This window comes from Sardina pilchardus, chromosome 8, assembly GCF_963854185.1.
Source record: "Sardina pilchardus chromosome 8, fSarPil1.1, whole genome shotgun sequence".
NCBI lineage: Eukaryota > Metazoa > Chordata > Actinopteri > Clupeiformes > Clupeidae > Sardina > Sardina pilchardus.
This window is the reverse complement of record NC_085001.1, coordinates 187,501-207,500: the sequence shown is the minus strand read 5'-3', so window position 1 is coordinate 207,500 and position 20,000 is coordinate 187,501. Positions and strand designations below refer to the sequence as shown.

At 43.9% G+C, this 20,000-nt stretch overlaps 1 protein-coding gene across 1 annotated transcript in view; it reads left to right on the top strand.

Moving 5' to 3' along the window:
• LOC134089349 (rasGAP-activating-like protein 1) overlaps nucleotides 1-20,000 on the top strand; it is a 46,268-nt gene that overhangs the window by 7,942 nt on the left and 18,326 nt on the right. Inside the window, exons 6-15 of the mRNA XM_062543790.1 lie at nucleotides 392-473; nucleotides 1,481-1,621; nucleotides 3,832-3,923; nucleotides 5,706-5,805; nucleotides 6,126-6,279; nucleotides 8,584-8,648; nucleotides 9,860-9,972; nucleotides 10,264-10,456; nucleotides 12,026-12,163; nucleotides 13,175-13,319. Coding sequence (XP_062399774.1) covers nucleotides 392-473; nucleotides 1,481-1,621; nucleotides 3,832-3,923; nucleotides 5,706-5,805; nucleotides 6,126-6,279; nucleotides 8,584-8,648; nucleotides 9,860-9,972; nucleotides 10,264-10,456; nucleotides 12,026-12,163; nucleotides 13,175-13,319 — 1,223 coding nt within the window. The remainder of the gene's footprint in view (nucleotides 1-391; nucleotides 474-1,480; nucleotides 1,622-3,831; nucleotides 3,924-5,705; nucleotides 5,806-6,125; nucleotides 6,280-8,583; nucleotides 8,649-9,859; nucleotides 9,973-10,263; nucleotides 10,457-12,025; nucleotides 12,164-13,174; nucleotides 13,320-20,000) is intronic.

The following is a 20,000-nucleotide window of genomic DNA, read 5'->3' as shown; positions in this document are numbered from 1 at the left end:
CATCAACTAAGCCATGGAAGAAGTATTTTTTGTTGATCACGCAGTACAGAGCTAGCAAGAGCTACAACCCAAAATCGCAAACAGTGGGTTAGCATAGGGCAAACAGCCACACGCTTTCAAACTCGCATTTTTAAACCACTAACATTGCTCAAAACAGCGCCAAACCGCGTCAGCAGCTTGCTCTAAGTGTCTACACATGAAACGAAGCACCAATCAGTCTAAACTTTGGAATCATTTGTATACACTTAGAATCAGTTTGAGACCGCAACGCTATCTGAAGCACAGAAATGTCACACGAGATCTCACACTAATATGTGTTTCCTACGTGTATTCTATGGATATCTCTGGAACCTCAGACCCCTTGTGTTTACTACATGTGTGTGTTCTGTAGAGATCTGGCCCCTCGGGATATCTCTGGAACCTCAGACCCCTTCGCACGGATCCTCTATAAGAACCACAGTGCTGAAACCTCGGTGAGAACTGTGTGTGTGTGTGTGTGTTTGCGCGTGCCTGCGTGCGTACATGTGTGTGTGTGTGTGTGTACGCACTCAAGTGTGTGTGCGTGCGCGTGAGTGTGTGTGTGTGTGTTTGAGCTTGAGAGAGAGGTGGAGTGGAAAAGTATGCATTTCCGCCAATGGATGCAAAACCAATTTTTTTTTTAACTGTAAACAGATGATGATTTTGTTTGTTATGGATGTGTGTGTGTGTGTGGGGGTGTGTGTGTGTGTGTGGGGGTGTGTGTGTGTGTGTGTGTGTGTGTGTGTGTGTGTGGGACTAGATCATAAAGAAGAGCCGTTTCCCCCACTGGGGAGAGATGATGATTTTGTGTGTGTGTGTGTGTGTGTGTGTGTGTGTGTGTGTGTGTGTGTGTGTGTGTGTGTGTGCGTGTGTGTGTGTGTGTGTGTGTGTGTGTGTGTGTGTGTGTGTGTGCGTGTACTTGGCCTGTATGACATGGCAGCGTACACAGGTGTGTGTGTGTGTGTGTGTGTGTGTGTGTGTGTGTGTGTGTGTGTGTGGGACTAGATCATAAAGAAGAGCCGTTTCCCCCACTGGGAAGAGATGATGATTGTGTGTGTGTGTGTGTGTGTGTGTGTGTGTGTGTGTGGGACTAGATCATAAAGAAGAGCCGTTTCCCCCACTGGGAAGAGATGATGATTTTGTGTGTGTGTGTGTGTGTGTGTGTGTGTGTGTGTGTGTGTGTGTGTGTGTGTGTGTGGGACTAGATCATAAAGAAGAGCCGTTTCCCCCACTGGGAAGAGATGATGATTTTGTGTGTGTGTGTGTGTGTGTGTGTGGGACTAGATCATAAAGAAGAGCCGTTTCCCCCACTGGGAAGAGATGATGATTTTGTGTGTGTGTGTGTGTGTGTGTGTGGGACTAGATCATAAAGAAGAGCCGTTTCCCCCACTGGGAAGAGATGATGATTTTGTGTGTGTGTGTGTGTGTGTGTGTGTGTGTGTGTGTGTGTGTGTGGGACTAGATCATAAAGAAGAGCCGTTTCCCCCACTGGGGGGAGACGCTGGAGCTGCGTCTGGCCCGGGGGGAGGAGGAGGGGGGCGGCTGTGTGACGCTGGAGGTCTGGGACTGGGACATGGTGGGCAAGAACGACTTCCTGGGCAAGGTGAGAAACTGACCTTTGACCTGGAAATGATCCTTATCATTGTAAACATGACACAATCTGTTATATTAGTCAAACACAGGAGCAACCCGTGGGATCTTTTTGGCTGATGTCATGTTCCTTAAAAAAGATAATGATGTGATACTCTACTCAAGATATTTAAGCTATATAGCACGAGTGGGAGTGGGTTGTTGCTGGATATTCCCACGGGTGTTGTTCGGCCGTAGCCACGAGGCCGGACAACTTCATATTGTATCGCCGAGTGTTTTAATTTTAGCTGTGAAAAGTCTGAGTTGATTATCGTGGGATATTTCAACTCAATGGAATGTCTCTCGGCCAATCAGAAACAAATGAACAGCTCTAGAGAACCCAATTGTTGTAGTAATGTAATCAAGATATTATGTAGTAATGTTCTATTCCACTCAAGATATTATGTATTATACCACTGCTTGGTCAAATTTCCTATTGTGATGCGCTGTTTGGAACGTGCATTATTTTTCTATATACCGCACGGCTATGAAGTAGTTCCCTTCTTTTGGTCTTATTACACTTGAATATTAATTCGCCAATGTCAATGTAACGGTAAAAACAACAACGTTGTATCTAAGACAGCGGCAATATAAACAAAAGTGATAGTAGCAGTGGTATAAGCGGGATAATCAACTCCGCGCCGTGCGTATAGGAAAATAAAGCACTTATCGAAGTGTAAAGTCCCCTCCGCCTGCGGCGTCGGGTCCTTATTACCACTTCGAACGTGCATTATTTTCCTATAAACGCACGGTGCGTCGTTGATTATCCCTTACATAACGTTATCAAGATATTGTGTGGTAATGTTATATTCCACTAAAGATATTATGCAGTAATGTTATCAAGATATTATGTAGTAATGTGATATTCCACTGAAGATGGTATGTGGTAATGTTATCTACTATTGTGATGCTATATTACAGATTACATCATACATTTATTTCAGAGGGTTGGTAGATTATTTAAAGATTCTATCAGATGGAATTGGTTTGATTATCCATTCATCATGGCTGGGAAAAGATAAACAAAAAGATAAACAAAATATGATAAAGTATGCCTTGGACAATCCTCTTTGTACTGCTTTTATAAATGGAATCAATTTAATGTGCCTTTTTTTTTTACAATTAACTCATCCCCTGAAGTGAATTAATTTAAATTAAGTTCTAAGTGGAGTTCTATGTGAATACATGGTGTACAGTGGAGAGAAAATGTATTTGATACCATGCTAAAGTTGCCTAAAAAGAGGAATATAAAATCATCATTTGACAATTGATCTTAATGCCCTAATTAAAAAAAATAGTAAAAATCAAACCGCTAAGGACACCACTTTTCTTTGTGATTGAAGAATGTATCGTAAATAAATACATGTTCTTCCTAAATGCTAGGGGTTTTTGACCCCCTATGTAACCCTATGAGAATTTAACACATAGGGTTAACATAGAGGCAGGCAGATTTTTATTTTTTAAGGCCAGGTATTTCATGGATCCAGGATATTAAGCATCCTGATGAAGGTCCCTTGGCCGCTAATAACCCCACAGCATCACATACCCTTCACCATAGCTAGAGATTGGCTTGGTGCTTTTTCCAGTAGGCCTATTAGCCTACTTTGATTTGCATTGAGCTCAATGAGCATTTAGGAAGAACATTTATTTATTTACGATACATTCTTCAATTACGAAGAAAATTGGTGTACTTAGCGGTTTTATTTTTACTCATTTTTTGAATTAAGACATTAAGATCAGTTGTCAAATGAGGATTTTATATTCCTCTTTTTAGGCAACTTTAGCATGATATGAAATACATTTTCTCCCCACTGTATATGGGGGATCTGGGGGGTTTAGGGTTCTATGGGAATATATGAGTGTGAGGGGGGTTCTAAGGGGGTTTAGGGTTCTATGGGAATACATGTTGTATATGGGGGTTCTAAGGGGGTTTAGGGTTCTATGGAAATACATGTTGTATATGGGGGTTCTAAGGGGGTTTAGGGTTCTATGGGAATACATGTTGTATATGGGGGTTCTAAGGGGGTTTAGGGTTCTATGGGAATACATGTTGTATATGGGGGTTCTAAGGGGGTTTAGGGTTCTATGGGAATATATGAGTGTGGGGGGGGTTCTGGGGGGTTCTGGGGGTTTTCCGTGTGTATTCTGGAATCTAAGCAGACGATGTGGTTTCTATGACGACAGGTGGAGATTCCGCTTACCTGTCTGTGCAGGAGCCCCTCACTACAGGGCTGGTTCAGACTGATGCCCCTGGGCAACGCCGAGGACGACGCAGGGTAAGAGAGTGGGGGGGGTTGTATGTGACAATTCAGACTTCTATTTAAGACATGAAAGCTACTAAATTAATAAGGAAACCAGTTGCTTTTAAATGACTGCTTATTTCGTTACATTTCATTAACGTTACTTCGCATTCACACACACACACACACACACACACACACACACACACACACACTTCCCTCAGAAGCAACAATTGTGTTGCTGTTTTCAGTGAACCGAGTGTCGAGTTGAGGGGGGATGAGGGGGGATGGCATCCCCCTTTGGAATTGATATGGTCAAAATCATCCCCCCTCTGAAACGGCCATCCCACTCCCCATCCCCTGTAATTTTTCAATGAATGTGGAAATATCACCACTATTTCATTTTCAACATTTAGCTTTTGCACACATCGAGGCTAAAATACTGCGGACGAGGGGCATGCTCCTCCTATTGTCACGGCAATCAGCGACATATAGAAGAATGCAGCCTTCTTTTACTGTCTATGCGCACGGCAGGTGATTTCATTCAGCAGCATCATGGCCAAGCGACAAGCAAAGTTTGATCTAAGGGACGTCAGCTTTATTAAGAGGACAAAAAGTTGATGAATTAGAAAGAGTACATTTATACTCAAAATGTCCCCCTTGTTTGCTAAAGTGAAGGTACCTAGCCCGCTAGCGAGAGCTAGGGGTTCACTCCAGCTGTTTGTGAACAAACTTGCCATAATGTAATTGGAAAGGATAGGCTACCGTAGCGACTCATGGCGAGCTAACGCAATGTTGTCCAACTTTTTAGGTCATCTTATTGAGAGTGATGTATGAATGCATCCTCACTCACACAAAAGAATAGTTTTGTGGTGTGTGGTTCTGCAAATAGACAATGTCACAAGGTGGCTGAAGAGACAAACATCTGAGCATCTGTTCATCTTTAGAATTATTATTCCGCTGTGCAGGTAGCCTAGACACAAAGAATACGCTTTTGTTTTGCATTTTAAAGGTAGAACGTAAAACTGAGACTGAGCTACAAAGTATCCCACCAACATTGTTGTGTGCCAATTAAAGTTTCTGTTCTAGGCTACTGTATGGTGGTAGAATTCCAGAAGTGAAAGCAAAAAGTCTCAGCTTTTTTTGTTGGTTCCATTTAACTTGGCTAGATTGGTAATTATAACAAGTCATGGTTGAATGCAATAAAATTGATGTCTGGTTCACTAATTCAGATCTGATAGATATTTAGTAATATTTAAGTGATAATTAGTTAGATAAGTTAGTTACTCTGAACTGGGATCAATTTTAGCAACTCGACGTAGACATGATCTAAAATGTTAGTGACACATAAAATGTACATGAATTGGAAGAAATTTAGGATTTGCCAATGTCCAGCAGGTCACACTATAAATGGACTAGAATACAGGAAATTGCATCTTAAAAATTCAAAAAAAAATTTGAAACCTCCTCTGCCATATGGTGAGGGGAGAACCATGTCAACTTTGGATGCGGTTATCTTAGTGATAGTTTGTGTTATACCCTCGATATACATATCGTTGGGAAGCTTAGTTTATGGCCGTTCACGTGAGCACAATAACTTAATCTTGTAAATGTTCCCGAAGCGACTGGTTTGGCTTTGCAGGGTCACACATGTATAATACAAAATCATAATATAATACTCTCCGCTCACTGCTTACTTTCTCTTTTTTCTTACCTCTCCCTTTTTCTCTCTCCCCTCTTTATTTCTCTCTCTCTCCATCGCTCCTCCTCCTCTCTCCCCTCCTCCTCCTCTCTCTCCCTCTATCCCTCTCTCCTCAGTGGTAAGTTGGGGGCGTTGCGTCTGAAGGTGCGTTTAGCAGAAGAGCGGATTCTTCCCTCAGTCTACTACCAGCCCTTAATACAGCTGCTGATGGAGTGTGTAGAGGTACACACACACACACACACACAGACACACTTCCCTCAGTCTACTACCAGGCCCTGATACAGCTGCTGATGGAGTGTATTATCTCCCCCACAGAGGTACACACACACACACACAGACACACACACAGACACACACACACACACACACACCACACACACACCATGCACGCACGCACACACGCAAGCACGCACGCACGCACGCACACACACACACACACACCTGTAACAGCACAAAGAGTGTGGAGGTTATTTGTTCTCTTTGCCACCCTGTAGTCTCACACTCTCATCTGATTGGTGATTGGTGCTGTCTGTCAGGTGGAAGACCCCGCCCCTCTGACCCTGCTGGAGGAAATGACATCAGTAGACAGTCGTCAGGATGTTGCCATGACGCTAGTGAAGATCTACCTGGGCCAAGGGCTGGTGGTGCCTTTTCTAGACTACCTCAACAGCAGAGAGGTCAACCACACCAGTACGTGTGTGTGTGTGTGTGTGTGTGTGTGTGTGTGTGTGCGTGTGTGTGTTTTCTAGACTGTCATGCCTGTGTCTGTGTCATGCCTGTGTCTGTGTGTTTCTTTAATACACCTTGTATAACTGATATGTAGTCTTAAGAGTTAGACGAGTTCTCTGTGAGTGTGTGTGTGTGCGTGTGTGTATGCGTGTTTATATGAGAGTGTGTGTGTGTGTGTGTGCGTGTGCGTGTTTATATGTGTGTGTGTGTGTGTGTGTGTGTGTGTTTCTATGAGAAAGTGTGTGTGTGTGTGTGTGTGTGTGTGTGTGTGTGTGTGTGTGTGTGTGTGTGTGTGAGTATGTGTCCTCCTGTCTCTATATATATCTGTCCAATTATTCTCTTTCTCCCTGTGTGTTGTCGTGGTTACCCAAGTTGTTTGGCGCTAATGATGTTTTTCTCTCTGGTTTTACCCAAGAAACAGTCCAGATCACACACACACACACTAGTACAGTTCTCACACACACACACACACACACACACACACACACACACACACACACACACACACACACACACACACACACACACACACACACACACATACACGCCAGTCCAGTTTAGTTCAGTACTCTCCAGTCCTCCTGTAGTTTTTCTCTAATTTAGCTTGGCGGATTTGACACCAGTCATCTCCCATGTTGAATCCTACTTCGTTCCCTTTGTCCCGTAATGGTCCTATTGAAAGAAACTCATTTAGAGAGAAGCGTAACGCTTTACTTGACGGCTGAGTTCAGTGAGTGCTGCTTTGCAATCGTTGGACTTTTATTTTGCAAAATATATATTGTAATGACACTGGACTCGTTGCTACATGCACATACTAATGACACTGGACTCATTGCTAGTACATACTGTTTGTAATACACATGTCATTGTTCTTACTTTTAAGTATACACAGTATACTCTTTTTTGATACTCTTTTGTCTTGTGTCCTGTTCTTTGAAGCATCATGTTGTGATTGTCCCTATAATATATATGTTTCACTAACGCTCCATGCTTAACCCAACACTATATATTCAGCATCTCTTCATCTCTCTCTCCATGCATAACCCAACACTATGTATTCAGCATCTCTTCATCTCTCTCTCCATGCATAACCCAACACTATATATTCAGCATCTCTTCATCTCTCTCTCCTAGCATAACCCAACACTATATATTCAGCATCTCTTCATCTCTCTCTCCATGCATAACCCAACACTATATATTCAGCATCTCTTCATCTCTCTCTCCTAGCGGACCCAAACACTATATATTCAGCATCTCTTCATCTCTCTCTCCATGCATAACCCAAACACTATATATTCAGCATCTCTTCATCTCTCTCTCCATGCATAACCCAACACTATATATTCAGCATCTCTTCATCTCTCTCTCCTAGCGGACCCAACACTATATATTCAGCATCTCTTCATCTCTCTATACTCCATGCATAACCCAAACACTATATATTCAGCATCTCTTCATCTCTCTCTCCTAGCGGACCCAACACTATATATTCAGCATCTCTTCATCTCTCTCTCCTAGCGGACCCAACACTATATATTCAGCATCTCTTCATCTCTCTCTCCTAGCGGACCCAACACTATATATTCAGCATCTCTTCATCTCTCTCTCCATGCATAACCCAACACTATATATTCAGCATCTCTTCATCTCTCTCTCTCCTAGCGGACCCAAACACTATATATTCAGCATCTCTTCATCTCTCTATACTCCATGCATAACCCAAACACTATATATTCAGCATCTCTTCATCTCTCTCTCTCCATGCATAACCCAACACTATATATTCAGCATCTCTTCATCTCTCTCTCCTAGCGGACCCAACACTATATATTCAGCATCTCTTCATCTCTCTCTCCATGCATAACCCAACACTATATATTCAGCATCTCTTCATCTCTCTCTCCATGCATAACCCAACACTATATATTCAGCATCTCTTCATCTCTCTATACTCCATGCATAACCCAACACTATATATTCAGCATCTCTTCATCTCTCTCTCCATGCATAACCCAACACTATATATTCAGCATCTCTTCATCTCTCTATACTCCATGCATAACCCCAACACTATATATTCAGCATCTCTTCATCTCTCTCTCCTAACATAACCCAACACTATATATTCAGCATCTCTTCATCTCTCTTTTCTAGCGGACCCAACACTATATATTCAGCATCTCTTCATCTCTCTCTCCTAGCGGACCCAACACTATATATTCAGCATCTCTTCATCTCTCTCTCTTCCTCTCTCTCTCCTAGCGGACCCAAACACTCTGTTCCGCTCCAACTCTCTTGCATCTAAAGCTATGGAGCAGTTTATGAAGGTGGGTAGAGGCCAATACACACACACACACACACACACACACATACACACACACACACACACACACACACACACACACACACACACACACACACACACACACACACACGCATACACACACAGTTTATGAAGGTGGGTAGAGGCCAATACACACACACACACACACACACACACACACACACACACACACACACACACACACACATACACACACACATACACACACACACACACACACACACACACACACACACACACACACACACACACACGCACACACACACACGCATACACACACACACATGCATACACACACAGTTTATGAAGGTGGGTAGAGGCCAATACACACACACACACACACACACACACACACACACACACACACACACACACACACACACACACGCATACACACACAGTTTATGAAGGTGGGTAGAGGCCAATACACACACACACACACACACACACACACACACACACACACACACACACACACGCATACACACACACACGCATACACACACCGTTTATGAAGGTGGGTAGAGGCCAATACACACACACACACACACACACACACACACACACACACACACACACACACACACACACACACATACACACACACACACACACACACACACACACACCCATGCATACACACACAGTTTATGAAGGTGGGTAGAGGCCAATATACACACACACACACACACACACACACACACACACACACACACACACACACACACACACGCACGCACACATATACAGTTTATGAAGGTGGGTAGAGGCCAATACACACACACACACACACACACACACACACACACACACACACACACACACACACAGTTTATGAAGGTGGGTAGAGGCCAATACACACACACACACACACACACGCATACACACACACACACACACACACACACACACACACACACGCATGCACACACAGTTTATGAAGGTGGGTAGAGGCCAATATACACACGAGGACACAGGACTGGATTGGACTAATGTGTGCTAATGTTTGTGGATGTGTGTGTGTGTGTGTGTGTGTGCGCGTGTGTGCGTGCGTGCGTGTGTGCGTGTGCGTGTGCGTGTGCGTGTGCGTGCGTGCGTGCGTACGTGCGTGCGCGCGCGTGCGTGCGTGCGTGCGTGCGTGCGTGCGTGCGTGCGTGCGTGCGTGCGTGCGTGCGTGTGTGTGTGTGATGGCAGGCCGTGGGCATGTTGTATCTGCATGAGGTTCTCAGGCCCGTCATCAATCGCATCTTTGAAGAGAAGAAGTACGTGGAGCTGGACCCATGTAAGATAGACCTCAACCGCAGCAGGTGAGAGACACACACACGCACGCACGCACGCACGCACGCACGCACGCACGCACGCACGCACGCACGCACACACGCACGCACGCACGCACACACACACACACACACACACACGCACACACACACACACACACACACACACGTGGATGTACGTGAGAGCAGTGTGGGGCTCCTGCAGGGCTACCTCAGCAGCATCATGTATCTGTGTGTGTGTGTGTGTGTGTGCGTGTGCGTGTGCGTGTGCGTGTGCGTGTGCGTGTGTGTGTGAGCGTGCGTGCGTGCGTGTGTGTGTAGGCGTATCTCGTTTAAGGGTGCGGTATCAGAGGCAGAGGTACGTGAGAGCAGTGTGGGTCTACTGCAGGGCTACCTCAGCAGCATCATGGAGGCCATCGTGGGCTCAGAGGTGCACTGTCCCCCAGTCATGAGGCTCGTCTTCAAACAGCTGCACAAGAGAGTGGAGGAGCAGTTCCCCCAATCACAGCACCAGGTCAATATGTGTGTGCGTGTGTGTGTGCGTGCGTGCGTGCGTGCGTGCGTGCGTGCGTGCGTGCGTGCGTGCATCTGTCTGTGTGGCAATGCTTGTGTGTGTTTCTCTCACCTGCTGTTGTGATAAGTAAGAGTTGCTATTGTTAAGTTCTGATTCATCACATTTGACTCCATATAGTGTAATTGTTATGATATATAATTTAACACCATATATGATTGCAAATTTGGATTTTTTTCTATTCATTATCCAATGGCAACGTTTTTGGCACCAGCCATTGCTAAGCAACAAATACTGTAACTTTGCAACCAAGATGAACCGATAAACTACTTGTACACATTAATTTGTGCATTTGCATGTTACATGTTAATGTGTTATGGAAGAAAAAGGTAATGTCCGCAACACTGATAATTGCTCCCGGTTTAATGAAAAAAAATGCAACGTTTCGACCCTACTGGGTCTTCATCAGCGCCTGATGAAGACCCAGTAGGGTCGAAACGTTGCATTTTTTTTTCATTAAACCGGGAGCAATTATCAGTGTTGCGGACATTACCATATTACTCTACATTTGTCCTGCACCTGCAAGGTGGGATGTGCACACAGCTACTCTCCTTGAACATGTTAATGTGTGCTAACATGTTTATGTGTTTATGTGTGTGTACTGATATGTTTACATGTTTATGTGTTCCCACATGTTTGTGTTTATGTGTACTCACATGTTTACATGTTCTCACATGTTTACATGTTTATGTGTTTATGTTTACTCACATGTTTATGTGTTTATGTGTACTCACATGTTTACATGTTTATGTGTTTATGTGTATTTACATGTTTATGTGTACTCACATGTTTACATGTTTATGTGTTTATGTGTATTTACATGTTTATGTGTTTATGTGTACTCACATGTTTACATGTTTATGTGTTTATGTTCACTCACATGTTTATGTGTTCTCACATGTTTAAATGTTTGTGTTTATGTTTACTCACATGTTTACATGTTTATGTGTACTCACATGTTTACATGTTTATGTGTTTATGTGTACTCACATGTTTACATGTTTATGTGTTTATATGTTTATGTGTTCTTACACGTTTACATGTTTATGTGTACTCACATGTTTATGTGTTCTCACATGTTTACATGTTTACATGTTTATGTGTTCTTACATGTTTACATGTTTATGTGTTCTCACATGTTTATGTGTTCTCACATGTTTACATGTTTACATGTTTATGTGTTCTCACATGTTTATGTGTTTATGTGTACTCACATGTTTACATGTTTACATGTGTACACTCACTTGTGTTCGCATGCTGTATGTAACTGGGTGTATTTGCTAGTAGGGCTGTGCCATGATGTCCCCATTCATGGAATCCCTCTTGTTATCAGAATCTTTCCCCCAAGACTCCTTGCACCAACTGTGTGTGTGTGTGTGTGTGTGTGTGTGTGTGTTTCTGCCTCTTTTTTTGCATTAATCCTTTTCTTCTGTCTCCCTATGCATTTCCTCTCTTTGTCTTTTGTGTTTTCTCTCTCTCTCTCTCTCTCTCTCTCTCTCTCTCTCTCTCCAGGATGTGAGGTATTTGGCCATCAGCGGTTTCTTTTTTCTGCGTTTCTTCGCTCCAGCCATCCTCACCCCCAAACTCTTCCACCTGAGAGATCACCATGCCGACACACGCACCAGCCGAACACTGCTGCTGCTGGCAAAGGTAGATGCACACATTATGATGCACACACGCGCACACACACATATATGCACACACACACACGTGCACACACACACATATGCACAAGCACACACACACACACACACATATGCACAAGCGCACACACACACATATGCACACAAGCGCACACACACATATGCACACACACATGCACACACACACACACACATATGCACACACTCTCACACACGCGCACACACACACACATATGCACACACTCTCACACACGCGCACACACACATATATGCACACACACACACACACACACACACACACATGCACACACACAGATTGTAATTAAGTAATTACCATATCATTTAGATTATAATTTAGACATCATTTTGTCGTGAGATATTCCACTGAGAGAATAAGTGCGGATCACAAGAATTAGTGGCCATACAGTATATACCGTTCTGAGAAAAGGCCCTTTCTGTGTGATATGTTGCCTACTTCTAATGCTAACTAATGCTAGTTGATCAGTTTTGCTTACTCATGGCAACAGTTGATATGGACGGAAAACTCATGCTTTTAGCCTTCTCCCCTCTGAATGTATGCACACACACACACACACACACACACACACACATATGCACACACACACATATGCACACACACTCTGATATGGACGGAAAACTCATGCTTTTAGCCTTCTCCCCTCTGAATGGCGCAATGACACGCCCACGCTGGTTCGCAGGAAAAAACAAATATTTTCTGGTGCAACTTCCGAACCAAGGTGCAACTTCCGAACCAAGGTGCCACATTCCGAACCAAGGTGCCACATTCCGAACCAAGGTGCCACATTCCGAACTAGGGTGCCACATTCCGAACATGCTTTTGTTTGGTGGAGACACTCCGAATGGTTAGAATGTTGGTTTGCGAACGGGAACGGAGCCGGTTCTCTGTCGGTGGAAGAAGGCTAATAGGGATGTGTCCTCTCGTCCTCTCTCTCTTATCTGTGTGTGTGTGTGTGTGTGTGTGTGTGTGTGTGTGTAGGCCGTCCAGAGCGTGGGTAATCTGGGGCTGCAGCTGGGTCAAGGGAAGGAGTCGTGGATGGCCCCTCTGCATCCCATGATCCTTTGCAGCGTGGCATCGGTGAAAGACTTCCTGGACAAGCTCATAGACGTCGACCACCACAACCGTGAGTAACCATGGTAACGCTGAGATCTCAGTGTGAAGGTTAAGCTCCCTGCAGTAAGTGTTTGTGTGTCATTATTTACTAAAACTGGAGACTCTTCCCCAATCAAATAGCCAATGACATATTCTATGTGCCTGTTATAATTTATGATTTTATGTCAACAATATACAATAATATGTATGCAGTTGGTTGTACATAACATTTTGTTTGCTTTATCTGATATATCAACATGGCATGTATTCCAGTAAGCGTCCTATGTAGCAGTGCTGAACGATTGGATTCCGATGGCTGATGCTGTTTTGGTGAATCAGCAGTTTGGGTCACGTGGGATGTTAGTTCGGGTCGTGTGGAATGTGATGGTGAATTAGTAGTTTGGGTCATTTGGGATGTGATTGTGAATCGGTAGTTTGGGTCGTGTGGTGTGGAATGTGATGGTGAATCAGTAGTTTGGGTCATTTGGGATGTGATTGTGAATCGGTAGTTTGGGTCATTTGGGATGTGATTGTGAATTGGTAGTTTGGGTCGTGTGGTGTGGAATGTGATGGTGAATCAGTAGCAGTGTTTCTCACAGAACTGGATTCAATTTGTGGTGGTGGCTGACTTAGACAACGGGGTAGTTAGTTATAAAAGTATAAAGGTTTGTACTTCTCCTTGAGACAAACACTTTTGAGTCTTGGGAAACACTTTTTTATTTACATCAGGATTTTGAAAACAATCAGGGCCAGATGTATAAGACAGCGCTAATAGCGAGTTTTTGTATGCGCAGAGTGCGAACGCCGTGCCTTGCTATATTGCGTGGAATTTACTAAGCTATCACTTCATTACGTTAACTGCGTTCAGTGCCGCCCGTTCCCGCCCCCTGTACCACCCCTGCTGAAAAAAACAGCCTGACCAGCTAAAGGTGGTTTGCTGGTTGACCAGCTTGTTAACCAGCTTATTTGACCACCCTTTGATGGTTAACCAGCTAGACCAGCAAAACTCTCGCGAAAACACACCTTCAGCTGGTTTACCCAGCTTATGATGGTAATTCAACTGGTTTTGATTGTCGTACCACCTTAAGCTGGTCATTTTAGTTGGTGTTGCTGGTCTACATTGCTGGTTTTTACTGGCCACGCCAGCTTATGTTGGTTATTCTAGAAAACCAGCTTGACCATCTTTGTCAAGCTTGACAGGCTGGTCACCAGCATGACCATCTTAAACCAGTTGTATCCCAAACGACAGGCTGGTCACACCAGCACGACCAGCTTCCTCAGATGGTCACGCCAGCATGTCTAGCTGGTGGCCTAACCAGCTACACCAGCAAAGACCAGCAATAATAACTGTGTTTTGGGCAAAGACCAGCAAAGACCAGCTAAAACCAGCTACCAGCCTAAGCTGGCTTCTTGGTTTCTGAAATGGGCGCAAAACGTTAGTACATCTGGCCCTCAGTGTCAGTCAATAAGATGAATAGAGCATGCGCGAGTAACCTGCTCGAAATTGACAAGAAGCTGTCAGCATGCTAAACTCGACATCCACACAGTATTCTAATGTTTAGAGATACGCCTTCATTGCATTACTACAGTATGTTGTGATAAGATGTTAGCAGACTTGAATGCAGCAGTTTTGAACATTTTGTTTGCAGCATTGTCACATGATGACAGTTGTAGCTAAAGTTGCTTTAGATGAGCTGCTCAAGAGCAGGGGTACTCAATTAGAAACTCATCAAATTTGCAATCTTTCCAGGGTCCGGAACAGTGCATTTCCAAAATTAGAAAAAAAGTAGGCTAAATAAAAAGGCAGTAAATAAAAGGTTTGTGGATAATTCTGCTCGAAGTGAACATGCTTTGTTTCATAATGACGTTTCCACTTTTGACAAGTGCAACTGTCTCATTACCTCCGCCAAGGGGGTTATGTTTTCATCAGGGTTTGTTTGTTACCTCCGTCAATTAAGGAGGTTATGTTTTCATCAGGGTTTGTCTGTCTGTCTGTTTGTTTGTTAGCAAGATAACGCAAAAATTGTATGGATGGTTTACTGTATGGATCTTTTAGGAAAGGTCTGAAATGACTGAAAAGGAAGAAACCATTACATTTTGAGAGTAGTCAGGATCACCATTTGGAATCCAGGAGGCGCTTGGCGAAGGTCTGCGCTCTCGGAGTGCTAGTTAGAGATTAAACTAGCTGGTTTCGTGCTCCCCGCAGGCAGCAATGCATATTTGCCAGTCCTGACTCCACTCTGTCTAAACTCATGATTTTCGGATTCCAACTTTAGCTTTTTGTAAATTTTGGAGCCCACCATGATATTTGCTTGGCTTGCTAAAGAAACAAATACCACTCGTAAATCGTTGCAGGCTAGCTTTCTGATGTCCCCAATGGACCGATAGGCCACTCGCAGACCATGCGCACGCGGTTACAATGAGTTGTCATAGTGATGTAGGCTATTCAACCACTGATAGGACATTAGGATTGGGCAGGAGCTATAGTAGATGAGTGATCGGAAACACAGGTAGAAATCTCAACCCAATGAAATCTCGCTTGGATCATAAAATCTCGATTTTTTGCTCGGTCCGGATGTCACTACGTTTGGGTCCGGATCCTGACCGGAGTCCGCCTATTGAGTACCCCTGCTCTAGAGGAACACGCTGCTGCTTTGTGCACATCTCCCCCTTGTGGCCATTCTGCAGTACTACATGATGCTCCACTAATAATTGGAGGTCTGGGGCCTTTTCAGGCTCTTAGATATCGTCACGTCTCTACTGCTCTTGTGATGCTACAGTTTATTATTGCTGCTCTTAGATATCGTCACGTCTCTACTGCTCTTGTGATAATACAGTTTATTATTGCTGCTCTTAGATATCGTCACGTCTCTACTGCTCTTGTGATGCTACAGTTTATTATTGCTGCTCTTAGATATCGTCACGTCTCTACTGCTCTTGTGATAATACAGTTTATTATTGCTGCTCTTAGATATCGTCACGTCTCTACTGCTCTTGTGATAATACAGTTTATTATTGCTGCTCTTAGATATCGTCACGTCTCTACTGCTGTTGTGATGCTACAGTTTATTATTGCTGCTCTTAGATATCGTCACGTCTCTACTGCTCTTGTGATAATACAGTTTATTATTGCTGCTCTTAGATATTGTCACGTCTCTACTGCTCTTGTGATGCTACAGTTTATTATTGCTGCTCTTAGATATCGTCACGTCTCTACTGCTCTTGTGATGCTACAGTTTATTATTGCTGCTCTTAGATATCGTCACGCCTACCGCTCTGGCTCTCTCTTGACGTGGAAGTGATTTTTTGTGACCCATGTTTGATTCAACTCGCTCACCTTGTTCTTGGTGGTATCCTCAAATACTCAAGACTCAGGAATTCACTCCGTGCAACAGCCTGTCTCCACAAAAACCTCCTTACTGAGCTGCTCTCAGAACTCTCATTTGCCTGCCGTAGGCATCCATGGCATACTGCACGTGTTGCCGTAGGCATCCACGGCATACTGTACGTGTTGCCGTAGGCATCCATGGCATACTGCACGTGTTGCCGTAGGCATCCACGGCATACTGTACGTGTTGCCGTAGGCATCCACGGCATACTGTACGTGTTGCCGTAGGCATCCACGGCATACTGTACGTGTTGCCGTAGGCATCCACGGCATACTGTACGTGTTGCCGTAGGCATCCACGGCATACTGTACGTGTTGCCGTAGGCATCCACGGCATACTGTACGTGTTGCCGTAGGCATCCATGGCATACTGTACGTGTTGACCATTGTGCTGCTGACACTGAAGCCATATGAACACCAACACCAATACAGTAGAAGATAAATTAACGAGGTGACTCCATTTTTGCATTTCGTATTTCTACTGTGTTGTCAAGTGATATTTGTCAACAGAACCCCCGTGTTCTGGAAGCTCGTGTCTGGAAGTTGGTGTTTATGACGCAAACGGACCAGGGTCCGCAGACCAATATGTAATGTGAACGGAGACCAACTACGGTAGGGGTCAGGGGTCAGGGGCAGTGACCGCACGCAGGTCCGGTCCAGTTATACGCGTGAAAGCAACCGCACGCGGGTCCGGTCCAGTTATACGCGTGAAAGCGACCTAAGTAGAGCTGTGCCATTACCTTATTCCCTGACATTTTTAAGCTGAGTGCCAGGCTTCCAGGTTTTCTGTACAGAAGAGGAGATCTGATTTCACCCTCTTGTTGTCCAAATGTGTCTACTCAAGTGGGGTTCATTTGCATATCAACTGCCGTTGACATCTCTGAACATTCTTAAACTGGCATGGCTGCTTCCATGGCTAGTTGATCCTTTATTATTATTATTCCAAGGACAGTGGTCAGTGTCTATGTTTTAAAACAAGTCCTACCTTGATGCGGTATATTTCTGGTGTTTTGGAAGTCCAGGAGTATCCAGGACCCTCAAGGCCTTCAGGTGGTTTTGGCAGTTCAGTCTCTTTGCTGGTTTTGCTGGTATATTGTCTGTGTCCGAAACGGAAGGCAGCTGCCTGCTGCCTCACTGCCTTCAGCTGCCTAGCGAGTCACTTGCCGTAGCAGGCAACAAGGTAGCAGCTACAAACTTGTTCCGGACGGCCTAGCGAGATAGCAACACAGAACGCCGTTGCCATGATACCGACAGCTGTGCTTTAGATGCATTAGCATAAATCGCTATTAGCATGCTAAGCATTGCAAATGAATTACCACTGCTGTGTAATGACCTGACAATCTCTGGAAATGCTTTAAAAACCTGACCAGCCAATGCGGTTCACTTAAACAGACCTACCATGATTTTTGCAAGCTAAATACAAGGAGCTGAATGGACGCATTTTTACGGTGTACATTTTAGGACATCCTCAGACTCAGGTGTCAGACTCAGAAAAACATCCGTCATCCTCAGACAAAACTGCCTCAGCGTCAGAAAAACCTCTGTCATCTTCAGGCAAAACTGTGTCAGCGTCAGAAAAAACCTTGTCATCCTCAGACTCAGGTGTCAGACTCAGGAAAACTACCGTCATCTTCAGACAAAACTGCCTCAGCGTCAGAAAAAACTTGTCATCCTCAGACAAAACTGTGTCAGCGTCAGAAAAACCTCTCTCATCCTCAGACAAAACTTTCTCAGCGTCAAAAAAAACTCTGTCATCCTCAGACAACCGTGTCAGAAAAACCTCTCTCATCCTCAGACAAAACTTTCTCAGCGTCGGAAAAATCTCTGTCATTCTCAGACAAAACCGTGTCAGAAAAACCTCTCTCATCGTCAGACAAAACTTTCTCAGCGTCGGAAAAAACTTTGTCATTCTCAGACAAAACCGTGTCAGAAAAACCTCTCTCATCGTCAGACAAAACTTTCTCAGCGTCGGAAAAAACTTTGTCATTCTCAGACAAAACCGTGTCAGAAAAACCTCGCTCATCCTCAGACAACTTTCTCAGCGTCAGAAAAAACTCTCTCATCCTCAGACAAAACTGACAAAACATACAAACATATGGAGAGTACAGTATTTCTGTCTAAAATCATGCATGATAGGCCTACCAATGAATCATTCCATAGGGCACGGAATGAATAATTTAATTAGTCTGTGATCCGAGGTAACTAGCTAGCGGACGCTAGCTTAAAAAGCAATGGAAGTGAATGGCAGTAACCATGACAATCTAGCTATGCGCTGCTAGGTCACTAACAGTTGAAAGACTCCGCTTAAACTGTATATACCGTTGCAAGTTCACTTGAGCATGAACTACCCACTTTACCTAATGTCACTAATGTTATTCAGGTAGTTGTAATTTCAAAGAATGACACAGCTCCGTTTAAAATGTTACCTTAGATAGGCGGCTAGCTAGCTAGCCAGCAACCAGACAGTAACAGCAGCATGGTCTGATATTAAGTTATTTTCTTAACAAATCCATACACTAAAAAATACACTTTTAGGCTTGAAATGATCGGGAAAACTTACAGATTATGACAAAATATTCCAAAATACCGTCAACAAATCCAGAAAGCCATAATGACCAATTTATTGATAACATTACACAAGTATCCCATTGATATTAATGCAGCGAGGGCGTACTCCCCTTGAGGGGCTAGCTGTCTGGTTGCTGGCTAGCTAGCTAGCCGCCTAGCTAGGTAACATTTTAAACGGAGCTGTATCATTTCTTTGAAATGACAACTACCTGAATAAGATTAGTGACATTAGTTTAAGTTGGTAGTTTATACTCAAGTGAACTTGCAACGGTATACAGTTTAAGCGGAGTCTTTCAACTGTTAGTGACCTGGCAGCGCATAGCTATTTGTCATGGTTACTGCCATTCACTTCCATTGCTTTTTAAGCTAGCGTCCGCTAGCTAGTTAGCTCGGTTCACAGACTAATTAAATTATTCATTCCGTGCCCTATGGAATGATTAATTGGTATCATGCATGATTTTAGACAGAAATACTGTAATCACAATTATGTTTGTATGTTTTGTCAGTTTTGTCTGAGGATGACAGAGTTTTTTCTGACGCTGAGAAAGTTTTGTCTGACGATGAGAGAGGTTTTTCTGACACGGTTTTGTCTGAGGATGACAAAGTTTTTTCCGACGCTGAGAAAGTTTTGTCTGACGATGAGAGAGGTTTTTCTGACGCTGACACAGTTTTGTTTGAGGATGACAGAGGTTTTTCTGAGTCTGACACCTGAGTCTGAGGATGTCCTAAAATGAACACCGTACATTTTGCTGTTCA